At 35.1% G+C, this 13,559-nt stretch overlaps 1 protein-coding gene across 3 annotated transcripts in view; it reads right to left on the bottom strand.

Annotated features, from left to right (window-relative positions):
- TTBK2 (tau tubulin kinase 2) overlaps positions 1-13,559 on the bottom strand; it is a 67,895-nt gene that overhangs the window by 19,093 nt on the left and 35,243 nt on the right. For all 3 annotated transcript variants that reach the window (XM_072337402.1, XM_072337403.1, XM_072337401.1), the window contains exons 7-9: positions 3,659-3,724; positions 3,037-3,129; positions 1,984-2,109 (exon numbers count right to left, since the gene is read on the bottom strand). In XM_072337402.1, coding sequence (XP_072193503.1) covers positions 1,984-2,109; positions 3,037-3,129; positions 3,659-3,724 — 285 coding nt within the window. The remainder of the gene's footprint in view (positions 1-1,983; positions 2,110-3,036; positions 3,130-3,658; positions 3,725-13,559) is intronic.

Genomic DNA, 13,559 nt, shown 5'->3' with positions numbered 1-13,559 from the left:
CTAAGTTGCTGCAGAATAGGAGCCACAGCTTTCCAAGAGAGAAGGATGAAACAATACATTCAGCAAGATCATTAAATGCTAGGGAATTAATCAGGAGTACATATGAAGAATACCAATTCACTAATTTATATACTTCTATTTATCATAGTATCATAGTATCATAGTAAATCATTATATTTAATACCATGCATCATTTACATTATCCAATGCAGACATCCATACCACAGTAAAGCCAGATGGGGAAGCTTTCCTCTCTCATTTTATGCTATGAAAATTCATCTAGGCCAATTTGTGTCCACGGGAGAGAAAGAAATTACATCTGCTTTCCTATTGTTTTGGAAAACTTTTGTCTCATTCCAGTAGCTGGTGGGAAGGTTGTGACCGTATCACATCATCTCTTGCTTCAAAACATTTTGACAAATTACATTTTTTTCCTAAAAGCTAAAACTCTGATTTTCATTCTTTCTTCCGATCAAAGCTGCTGGAAATTTCTCTGCCTCCTTTAAAAACACCTACTTTTTCTAACTTAAAATGGATGGGAAGTCTGGATCACTTCTCTTACACAAAATGCATTCATTTCATCCTTACTCCTAAGAGCTCTTAATACGCTGTCTATCTCTCTCTGTCAATCTGAAACCCTACTGAACTGCACAAAAGCCATAATTCAGTCTGTCCCATTCACATACTCCTTTATTCTATTCTTCCTGGGCCTTCATCACCCTCTCTCAAATAATTTTAGACATTATTTTCCTTTAAATGTTTTCTATGCTTTCTGCTATAATGCAAAAACAAATGCTGTTTTCAACATACTAGCTTAAAGCAGTTATATTTTTTGAGTTTTATTTTTTGTTAAAATATGGGTCCAGCAGTGAGTGACTAAACATACGTCACTTTATCACCAATCTGAAGCTGCCTATCTCAGCAAGCAATACTCTCTTCAACGAAGAAAAATGACTATTTAGTTTTCTAGTGACCTCTGTAGGCAACACTTAAGTGTGGGAGAAAAAAAAAAAAAGCATGGATTCATGTCATGATCCAGCTGTAAGCATCAAGGGTGCTGAGCTCAAGATTTCTGAAAATTGCCTGAGTGATTATCACCATCAAACAATCTCATCAATTTAACTTAAAAAGCACTCAGTGGAGCCTAGAATATGAGCATAGCATCTGAACCTAACAGATTACTGACTGCAAAGCAACTGGCAATTATTTTTAGAATCATAACTGCCTTACAGCTCCAAAATGGGGGAAGAAAATAGCATCTTTGAAATGTATCCACAGTCACTAGAAGCACAGAAAAGTCTGAGGTGGAGAGGATGCTCAAGGGGCACCGATTCCTACTCCTGGCTCCACACAGGGCCCCAGAATTCAAACCACGCTTCTTAGAGCATTCTCCAAATGCTTCTTGAATTCTGCCAAGCCTGGTGCTGTGAACACTGCCCCAGTGAGCCTGTGCCAGGGCCCAACCACCCTCAAGTGAAGAACTTTCTCCTAAGCACCCAGCCCAACCCTGATCTGACACAGCTCCCTCAGGTTCTGCACCACCACCAGAGAGCAGAACTCAGCACTGCCCATCCACTCTGTGAGGAGCTATAAGACACCACAAGGCCTGCCTCTTCACCCACCACATTATGTCTTGTCTAGATACATGCTGGACAGTTTGTCCAGAAGGACACTGTGAGAAACAGAAAGTTTAGTTGAAATCCACAACTGGCTTCCTACGCCTATGTTGGTAACCTTGTCATAAAAGATTAAGTTGGTTAATAAGGACTTTTTCCTCATGAACTCATGTTGGCTATAACTAATGACTGAATTGCCTTTCAGATGTTTTTCAATAACTCCCAGAATAACCTTCTCCATAATTTTGCCAGGCGCTGAAGCGAGACTGCCACGCTCAAGACAATGACATCAAAGGAAACTGAACTTGCAACTGCATAAAATTCTACTATTTAAAATCAGAGATTCAAAACAGTAGAAAATATTTACCTGGTAATCAGGTTTTGTAAAGTAATCTAAATTAGAAATGTGATCCAGAAAGGTGTTGAATTCTTGAGGAAGGTGTTTCAACATAAGTCTGTGCTCATACCTCTCTTTAATGGACCCCACTTGCTCCTAGGAACAAATAACAAAAAACGTTAGCATACCTGTGTTCTCTGCTGCACACCCACATTGCCATCTTACAGCCATTCAGAACAATACTAACCAGAAAGACAGGTGTGTTACACTGATTAGTACTGAGGAAGGCTGTTCTTAATCAGATAGCAAGATAAGAGATTGCCATCAGTACATACACAAAAGTAACACACTAATTTCAAATTGAATATGAAAAGCTGTTCACTTTTTTTCTGCACTTGAATGCTGCCTGATATCATTAGACATTTCAATCCTTCTAAAGGAGCCTGCTTTAAAGGTTAAAATATCTCTTTGCACCATCTGAAGCCCAATCACTTTCTGGTGGTCTGCAATTGGTCACTGCAGTACATCAAAGATTAGTAAATCTTGCATACTATAAGATGAGCAAATCAAAACCAAAAAAAAAAGCTACTTATAGAGCACACTATCATCTACTACCATGTGAACTACAGGAGTAACCTAGTTTCAGTATAATTTCAGGAGAAATTGAAAAATGTAATAGTAATAGGCTAATTAAATACCATTGTTTCCTGGAATATCTCACCTAAGATAAGTGACAAAAGAGTACTGCATATTAATTGATTTATTTTTGTTCATCAGCAAATAAGAAATGCCCACTTCACAAATAGTCAAATTAGATAAAAAATGCTCAATATCCAAAAGGTGAAATAAAAAAATTATCTAAGTGAGAACAGGAGCACAATTTCAGACTTCCCCACTAAACCAGTTCATAGGGCTTGGTTGTACTTTCTACCATGATATTAGGAAAAAGGATACTAGAAAACACTCAAAACAATAATGTTTAAAATAAGAAAGCAGTGATTCTTAGTGGAATCTTTATCATGGCATTTGCTTGCAATCCATAACTAATTTCATTCATGCTCTTTGGTCTCACTTCCAGGTTACCTTATCTTTTATTTTTCTCCAAGGTAGTTGCCCAACCACAAACTCCACCAACATGTAAAACAGGGACCACAGATCGTCATGTCGACCCATTTCCTATGAAAAAGAATTACTCTAATGCATCTTACAGACACATGTAAGACAGAAGAGAAGATAGATTCTTCACTGTTGAATTTACATTGCTATACATGAAAATTCATATAATCAACACTGTAAATAAGTTGTTAAAATAGATTGGTTTAATTGTAAGTAGGAATGGACAATTTTATTCCCATAAAAGATACAGATAAAAGTTGAAGTATGCTAATTACACTAGAAGAGCTGTTTAATATTAAGAAAACATACTAGAGATTATGTATTTTACAGAACTCAACGCTATAAAATTTGCAATACAACTAAGCAAAGATAATTAATATCACTTATGCTATTTTTACAGAAATCTTTTTACTCTCAATTACTGTAAATTACATCACCTTTTCCCCAAACGTATATATATACATATATTCAATATATAGTATATATACAAGACAATGTACCTATACCAGGATACAAAACAAAATCAATAGCAAATGCATTTCTGCTTTCAGTTACGTCAGATGGATATGATACAGTTTCAGATACTCACCCTGTTTCTATGAGCATTGATTGATGCATATCGTACTGTTCCCCGAAAACCAGCAACAGCTCGTGGCTATTAAAGAAAAACAATAAGAAAAAAGACTGTCAGAAAGAAGCCCTCTCAACAGTTAAATATGTATCTATCAAGTGGGTGTGGAGCCATTACAAATACCATTTTAATACTGTTTTATTTCAATTTGCTATGTTATTTCCAGGTTATCAGTAGAAATCTACATAGGCATCGGAAAGCAACACATCAACATTTCTTAAATCATACATCCATCAGTATTTGTTCTCCAGCTGCATCGTGTCCTGTTTAGCTCATGCATCAAAAGAAAATAATCTGTATGAGAGAAATATTTCTCGTTTTCTTCTCCAATAATAAAATATCTCCAGGTATTAAATAATAAAAGTCTGAGTCTCAAAATTTTGACAGGATCTAAAACGTAACAATTACTTCCAGCTTGCTCAATGCACCAGTATATACTTGGCACAAGTAGGTACTTATACAAGTATAAGTAAATTAAAGTAAATAAGTAAATTAAAAAGTAAATATTATAAGTATAATTAAAAATACTTATTTCTTTCCTATTTTCCAAATACTAGCTCTGTTTCTCTCACACTGTAGGTATTGCATGGACACACCCACATCAACTGCTGTTTTATAACTACGGAACCTATTTTGCCAGCCTTCCCTCCTTCATGTAAAACGTTACAAAAAGAACTACCTAAATGATAATAACGTATATTCTAAACAATGAAAAAATTACAAAGTAGTATTATTATTTTGCCTAAGCCAGATATGTAATCCATTCTATCCCTCTTGATCAATTATTCTGTATAGAATAAAGAGAACTGCTAGAACTGCGAAGTTTGCTTTCCTCTGTTCTGTTTTCTTCCCAATCAATAATTCTTTTTGTCTCTTACAACACTGAACGTGGGAAACTTGAGCCCTATAACAATTCTTTAAAAATTACAAAATTCTGCAAAATACATTGAAAAATCTTGATATACACAGAAAGATAATCACAATACGAAATCATTGCCCTATTAATAAAATACCAGTAATACTGAGAGCTATCATTTAAGTATATCAGGAGCTGCCATTATTGTCAGTAAACCTATCAATTAAATCCTGCAGCAAGGTGCTTTAAAGTGATTTAACAGCTCATATAATCAATGTCTGTTACAGCGATACAATGAGAAATGCATTAGTATTAGTTAAAGTGGAAAGTATTTTCTAGGACATTTTTGTATGACCAGGATCCCAGACAATACTCTACATTTAGATTATCTTAGTTTCTCACATTCTCATAAAAGGTTAAATAATGCCTAGAATGCATGTTCTGTTCAGGAGGGCAGACAACTGAGTTATTGTCTCCAATCATCACATCCACCCTGAACATTACCCAGAAGCAAAGCACAACACTAGCTGCAGGAACTTCATAACACCACATAGTAATAAATAGAATAGCTCTAAATGTTTTGCAGAACTGCCAAATTGCAGGAGAAAATAAAGTCCTTTATTAAATAAATATATTTCTCCTTCCCAATCGTGCTGAGGACCAGAAATTATCCAAACGAGAACACCACAGCATCATTTCCAAGTCAATTGGAATATATTTTCAATATGTTTGATCAACAGCACATCTTCAGAAGGGCATTGAGAATATAACTTTAGAACACCCTAAACTCAGAAAATCCCAGAGAATTAAAATTTCAGAAGGTTAAACTGTACACATGCTGATTTCAACCTCTGGCATGAACATTAAAAAGAAAAAACTATATTCAATTTTACCAAGCTAATTCTATCATTCTTCTAAGAATAATCAGAAATACAAAAAGTAGGATAGAGAGAGATTTTTATTCTTAGAATATCAAATAGACAAAAAAAGTTGTTAATGAGTAGGAAAAAAAAAAGAAAAATCAGTTGCTTGATAAAGGGAAGAAAAAACAAAACAGGAGAGTAAGTAAAGGCATACAGAATCTAAAAGACTCCATTCAGTTTGCAGAAATTAACAGCCTGACCTATTCCAGCACTACCCTGGGGAGAAAAGTCCAATGGAAGTATTTCATTGTGCATTAGCTCTATTACTTTTGAATGTTGATCTCACTGCCATTCTTAATTATATCCATGAAATTATTTGCCCTAGAAAGAGGGAGAGATCCAGTGCTTTCTATTATCTCAGGATCACCTGTCAAGAAAAAGAATGCATGATATATATTTCTATATATTAGTTTGTGAAATGAATTCTGAATTCTTTACTTCATCGAGGATATCTAAATCCTTTCCCAACCTGCAGAGCTACTGTCCTGAAGGTAGCCATACACCTGATCTAAAAGGATTTGTAACTGTGTTACGTTTTAAGACACATTTAAATACATTTTAGTAATGCAGTTGACCGCTGTTTAGAAGTGGTATTACAATGCCATTCAACACTACGTTAATTATACTGTGTCATTTACAAGAATTATGGGTCTGGTAGCCCAAAGCATGTTCACTTGGTTCACAAGAGAATTTATAGACTTCTAAGTATCTGCAAAACTTCTCAAACTGCTTCACAGCTCCCCACGCACCTTCCATTTCACATAGAGAATGAGAAGCATTAAAGGTAACAATAGTAACTTCCTGAATGATTCACTACATTTTTCAAATTCAGTGGCCTCTTTGCTACTACTCATGTTGATTTGGTTTTTTCCCCAAAGTTCAGAGTAAAAACTGAAAAATATTCTTGTAGAATTTTTACTACTTTTATAGCCACATCTTTCAGAGCCCATATCCCAGAAACTTGCTACCAAAGCAAAGGAAAATTTCCTTGTTGAGGGGAAAACAACAACAACAAAAAAGGAAAAGAAAAAAAAGAGGTTGGTGGTGTTTTTATCACTGAATATTTGAAGCACGTGGCTGCAAAATGCATTTGCAGTAAAGATATGATGAATTTCACGTTTCAGTGCATCTGTGAATTTCACTAACATCCTTATTAAATGGATCACATTATGTTCCTTCCCAGGACAAATTAAGTAATTAACTCTTTTGTGTGGGGGGGTGGGGGGGGGTGGGGGGGTGAGTTTGTTGTTTTTTTTCTCCCACTCATTCCCTCCCTTCCCCCTCCCTTCCTTGAAAATTAGTGGGTTTTAGTGTGTTTTTTTTTTAAGTCTACTTTTTCACGTAACACCAGTTTTCCCTGGATATAGCTCTGTCCCAGAAACATTATGAAGGAAGTCAGGAGTTACTAGAAAAGGGAGCTACTGCCCCTAAGCACAATTTTTGCAGATTCATGAGGGACACTAAGCTTACAAAGCTGTTCACAACTGCTGGTTCTTTGGTGAATCAACAGTGGAAGCAAATCATTCTCCTTTAACACAGTTCAGTAACTCTAGAAATGCTCTGGGCAGTGTTGAAAATGTTACATGGAATAGAATGTAGTTTTACACTAGTCACAGAAATGATATAATAAACACACACACACACAAAAAAAATAGAACAATAATGACTTCCTTCTTATTTTATCCGACACACTACAAGTATCTTCCTACCAAGTCAATGACTGATCATTCTTAAGTACCTTTAGGTTTTTAGATAGAGAAATCAGCTCAGGCAGTGAATATTACCTTCTCAAGACTGTCTATAAAGCTGAATTGTAAAGCTAATACAAGGATGGGTAGAGAAGCAGCCACTCTATTTCCCTCCATAAAGAATCCTCTTTTCTGTTCATCCATTGGGAATACAATTTAGGGATTTACCTTTCTTTACACCAAATGGCACATTCTCATCACCCCTCTTTTTGGTGGATATAAGCTTTGCAATTTAATTCACTGCTTAGCATGCATTAGCATCAGTTTAAAGAAAATGAAACATCCTGGGTAAGCAAATATCACATAGCTGGAACACAATTGCCTTTACAACAAGTAATACATCACGATTAGTTATCACTCTACGTACAGCTTTTCAAAGCCATCCTTCTAGCTCTCTATAAAAACCATTTAAGCTACTAGTAGCAGAGTACTCACATCCCTTATTAAACCATCTCCTACCAACTGTCAGTAGGTATACTGCTTGGTCTCCATTCTACCTAAACAAAAGCTGTGATTTCCAAACTGCTACACTGTTTCAGCAAATGCTGGGTAAGGAGCTGAGTTAACATGTAGCAGTACAATTAAATTTCGTTATTGTGGATTCTAACAGGCATGTGGTAGCAAACCAAAATTTAGCACCAACTGTCTGTGATATAAAAAGCATCACAGCAATACTTGGTGCATAAACCAGCTCCCAAGCATTTTCAATCTGGAGCATTTACTTAGGTAATGAGATGCACTAGCTGAAAACAGCGGAGCTTTCAAATCTGATACATAAACAGACAAGTTGAAGGCTGGAAGTGGTAACAACCTACTGTATGTCTATCACAAACCTGAATTTATTCCAGTGAAAAAAAATCACACAGGATACATCTTCCATGTGCATATTTACTTTGCTGTATGCAATTTCTCTTCTTCCTCTTATACCAGGAATTGGAGGAGAGATTCCTGTTAAGAGGAAGACCAACTACCTTTTTTAACAAGCTAGTCACTAGCAGAAGATTTCTCCGGACAGAAGAAAGAATGTTTTTCTCATCTCCAGAAGAAAAAAAAAAAATTAAAAAAAAAAAAAAATCTTTTTCAGCATTATCATAATCCCCATGTTCTTAGCAGATGAGAGAACTCAGGACCTAATTTTTACTTGTTTGTATGCATCATATTCTTACTATGATGCTAATATACATTACAAAGGTGCTTTAATCCAGTAGTAGACTTATTTAAAGACTGCAAAGCTAAAACTGACAAGTTAATGTTAAAAAACAAAAACAAACAAACAAAAAAAAAACTGTTTTCTTTTTAAACCATTTGTAATATATTTTCATAAATCAGAGAAGTTCACAGCTATGAAAGAATTAAAGACTAGAGATTCTGTTTTCATTTTGGTTTGTTTTTCACCAAGAAAGGAACTGGATCAAGCCATCTGTCTTTCCATGATAATAGCTTTTAATTTCAAACAAATAGGGCAGCACTCAAAGATTTCAGTTCCTGCAAGTGTATTTTTAATGAAAATGGGTGATTAGAGAACCTAAATTAGTACCGTGACACAGAGACAGGCAATTAAAATTCAATAGACATGGCTCATATCCATCTCAACAACCATCAGTTGGTCAATCAGCATTTTAGGTGGCAAGTAAGCACATGCCTATCCCTAGAATTGTTAGCATCAGCTACTAGGATCCTGGTCAAAAAGGCAGGGTGTAATACAGAGCTGAAAACAGTAAGATTTAGAGGGCATAAAGGAAGGAGAACATACAACCACAGGAAAATGGTCCATTTCACCATTTATGGAATAAATTAAGATTTTTTTCAAATATCAAATCCTAAGAGGAAATGGACAGTTGTAGCCTATTCTTCCCCAAAGTATTTAAGCACCCTAAGGAAAATAAAGAAACCGCTATATTAGAATATTGAACAGTTATACCACACTTCTGAATTTCTAAAAGGAAATTGTTCTGATTGCTAGGATATGATATCCATGTTCCATGCACCACTGAAAATAAAGAAAAAAGAACAATATACCCCTTACATAAAAAAGTATTGTACTACAAGAATTAAACCTTTTCCATATCGCAGCAATTTATCAGCCTTTTCCTTCAGGCAGAATATTAATAGATTATAAACACTATTTTTCATCCAAAAACCAAATACCTTCCTCTCAATGAAATTCCCATCTTTAGGTGTTTGTTTTTGTTTTGTTGTTGTTGTTTTTGTTTTTCATTTCTCATCTCATCATTGCAAGAATATTCCATAGAGATGTTGCAAAACAATATCACACTGCATGAAATTAATCTATTCACTCTACTTGTGTCACCCCCTAACTTGACTCACAGTGCTAATTTTTTTTCCAACTCTTACATGAACTCACTGCCTGCCTTTTTCACTGCATACTATCACACACAACACCAGCTGGATGATTTCCTTCACTTCTTCTTTGACACTAATTCAATCAAACTCACAAGAACCGTGCTCGGTGGTTACTAAAATTTCAACATATATATTTTAAGACTGTGTCTTAAGGAGTCATCTTCTTCATTTCTGAAGGAAGTTATGGCAGAGTAAATAGCATTACACTGGTAGATATAACAGAACTATATATAATGTGTGACTTCAGAAACTTTTGAAACCTAACAGTCTAAAGGAAAATAATGCCTGCCCAAAACTCTACAAACCAAATCCCTTGTCTTTCCTGTAAATTAGCACTAACTCAGACATGAAGCCTCAAAGGATTAGTGTTACAGTTCTTCCAACTAATGCAGATTTCTACTTATAGAAAACAATGACACAGAAAAAAACAAACAAACAAACAAACAAAACAACCAACAAAACAAATGGCTCTTTACTTAGTCTCTCTAATGAATAACCATTAGACAACATTTCCATTTAGGACATTCTGACATAAAAATCAAAGGCTTCTTCAGTTTCTCCAGAGATTCAAGAAAAAAATAAAAAATAAAAAAAAATTAACTACCTTTCAGTCTTATCAGCTCAAAGAACATGAAGAGAACGATTAAGGAGTACATAGGAGATTAAGAATGAGGCTGCATGTTTACTCCTTTCCATGCAATGTCTACGATTTTAAATAGGAATTCTTTTAGTATATGACTTAAACTACAATGATATACAAAGCTGTAACAATTCAGACTCTTAGAACACTATTTACTGAAACAAAGCTGGTTTTCTTTAAAGTACTATGTGTTGTTTTTTCTTTTCTTTTTTTTTTTTTTTTTTACAAGTTCTTAACCATTAAATACTTACATCAAAACTTAAAAGGAAACCTTGCAAACTTCATCTATTGCCAAAAATTCACATACTGTAGTCTAAGTGATGTAGATTTAGTGAAGACTAAAAGCATAGTTTTAGATTATTTATTCTTCAAACATTTCCTTTGTTCTACAGTAAGAAAATGTAGAAAACATAATGCTATAGACATGAAAAAGCAGAAGCAACTGTAACAGGAAGGGATTGTCAGGTTGCCAGAAAAATAATGCTGGCGCTCTCTTCCAACACTGCCTCTGAATCATTACTTATTAATAAAAATATTTATTTTAGAAACAATGAACATACAGTAAAGAGTTTTTCACTCTTACCACAGTTCTATTTGGCAGCTGAATTACATCACATTAATCTCTACTGTTCCTTCTTTTGTTTTTATTTCAGCCGTAAGAGCTGAACTGATTGTTGCTAATTGCTGTAGAAACAGATGATCAGAACATCATTCCAATAAACTAAGTTTCATAGCATACAGATGTTAGATTTTCCTTTATTTTCTTTATTACTACTTCTTCACTCTACATCATTTCACCATGTATTTTTTTCCTAAAATGATTTATCTGCCAACAGCCTAAATATATATTGCATACAAATTACAAGGTTGAAACCCTTTCTAAATACATTTTACAAAGCAAATTAGTTCTGTATTACTGGAACTTAATAAAAGACTCCATCTCCAGACACAACGTACACTTAAAATAATAGGAGAGACTATTCAAAGTAAATGTTTATTTTTAAATAAATAAGTGAAGCCTTGTTTTCAAATGGCTGCTAATCCACAACTCCAGTTAGGAGAACAAATGTCAAGTTCTAATTCAAGCACTCTAGTTCTGGAAAGACAATAGATAAGAACCCTTAAAGCAAGCCATACAGTTATTAAATGTTATCATGCTTAATGAAATAAAGTAATTGCTTTCTCAAAACTTCATATCATCTGGAAGGATTTTGGTTAACTATATAAAAACAATAGAAGAGGTTAAAAAATATTTTTGTAACAGCAGGAAAGAAAACCGCTATCTTAAATACACCTCAAATAATTAGTGAGTAGAAAGCAAATCATGGAATGGCTCAGGTTGGAAGGGATCTTAAAGATAACCTAGTTCTAATCCTGCTGCCACAGGCAAGGTTCCCATTCACTATATCAGGCTGCCGAGAGTCCCATCCAACCTGGCCTTTAAGATCTCCATGGATGGGACATCCAAATGAAGTGAAGATACCAGATTCACATGACTAACAGCACATAGATACTGACAATGAATCAATGAACAAGATATGCTTTATGAGTTATGTATGTATGTTTTTTTCCAAATAAACTCAGAACATATGCTCTTGGTACCCAGGAGACATAGACTGAGGACATAAATTATGAAATAACCATACTATGCTGTTCAAAAAGTACACCAGGTTTCCCTTTGCAAAAGGTTTACTGAATATGGAGAGTTAAATACAAAAGTGTTACCCACTTCCGATGTTTTATAGCCCCAGCTCCAAGCCTTCCCTACAAGTGTTGAAGAGTAGTGAAGAAAGGTAGCTGTGAGGAGGCTGATCTCAAAACATGGGTTAAAATACTCATAATATTGCTCAAGCTATAGCTGCAACTTGCCAACAAACTCATGTTAAACTCCTCTATAACTATAAACATGTAATGAGAAAAAACTGGATGTAATTCAGCTTTGCTTCATTCCATTCCACTTCTCTGCCATGTCTTCTTCCTTCCTTCATATAGAACAGCTAATTCTAGAAGCTGTTTCAGGAAGCATTTAGTGAGATATGATACACAGAGAGATAAAATTTGTAGTCCTAGAAGAGCACACCAGTCCTCCCAGTTTAACCAGCCCAAACAAAGCATTGCAGTAATACAGGCAAACTGCTCCCAGTTGTAAAGCTCACTGAGGTATTTACATGACACCACTGAAGTTATCTCCCAGTGTTTTAGCAGCTGCTATCTTCACTTCTGTAATAGACAGAGAATGAGGCAGGAAAAAAGCATTCAGCCATCCTTTTCCCCCTTTTCTTCCTATTTTGCCACGTACTTTCTGACAATTCATATGCTCCATTTCCTCTCTCTTATTTTATGAAATCTAACTCATAGATCTGACAAGAAATAAGGAAAAGATGTACAAGATTAAGAGGAATTCACAGAAATATTTGGCAGACAAGTTTATAGATTTGGATAGGGAGGAATCGCTTTGAGTTACACAAACATTTCAATGCCTGACACTGTTTTGTTGTTTTCAGTGCCTTCCTCATATTAATTTCTGTCTTTCTAGATAAACTAGGAGAATTCCATAAAAGACTTTCGTTTCAGGACTGCCCACAGTCACAGACATTTCACCCTGGGAACTTCTTTTGTCAAATTTTAACATGCACAGTAGATGCTAATGTTGTAAACATGGAGGTGTCCAGTACATCATACATTGCTTTCACACAAATGCAGAGGAAGAAAACTAACCTTTATTGTTTGCCTTCCAAAGGTTAAAAACAAACAAACAAACAAAAAAAACCCACACACCTATATTGTAAGATAATGGATATATCAGATAGACAACTTATGAAGGAAGTACTCTGGAGTATAGCAATGTACAAAAGCTAGAAATGAATATTTCATAGATAATAACTTATTAACATGGTTTATTTCCTTCATCAGCTTCCCTGCAACCTGAATATTTATATGACAGTAAGGAGGATTGTGCAACAGTATCATTAGTTGGGTACAAAAGTAATAAACAGAACCTTTGCTGAGCCTAAGCAAATGAATCCTGTAGGAGTGTTGCAAAGCCCTGGGGTGCCTTGCTCCTGTTCCATGCCAAGAGATGCTTCCTGCTAAGCTCATCATGTACTTAGCAGCTACAACTACTAGGATGCTCCTTTGTCACCTTCCTCACTTGCAGCCTAACAACACAGCAGCGCAATCACTAGTGAAACTAGTGAAACAAAACTCCAGTAGCATCACATGATAATGACAGCCAAAATAGAAGGTTTAAATAGAAGAAACTGTAGTAAATGATAAAGAAATAACCAAGCAATTGCTAAAAATTTTATCAGAAGAGAGAAGACACGTG

This window comes from Excalfactoria chinensis, chromosome 5 (assembly GCF_039878825.1).
Source record: "Excalfactoria chinensis isolate bCotChi1 chromosome 5, bCotChi1.hap2, whole genome shotgun sequence".
NCBI classification, from domain to species: Eukaryota; Metazoa; Chordata; class Aves; order Galliformes; family Phasianidae; genus Excalfactoria; species Excalfactoria chinensis.
Note: the sequence above shows the minus strand (reverse complement) of the source record. Positions and strands in the feature narration are given on the sequence as shown.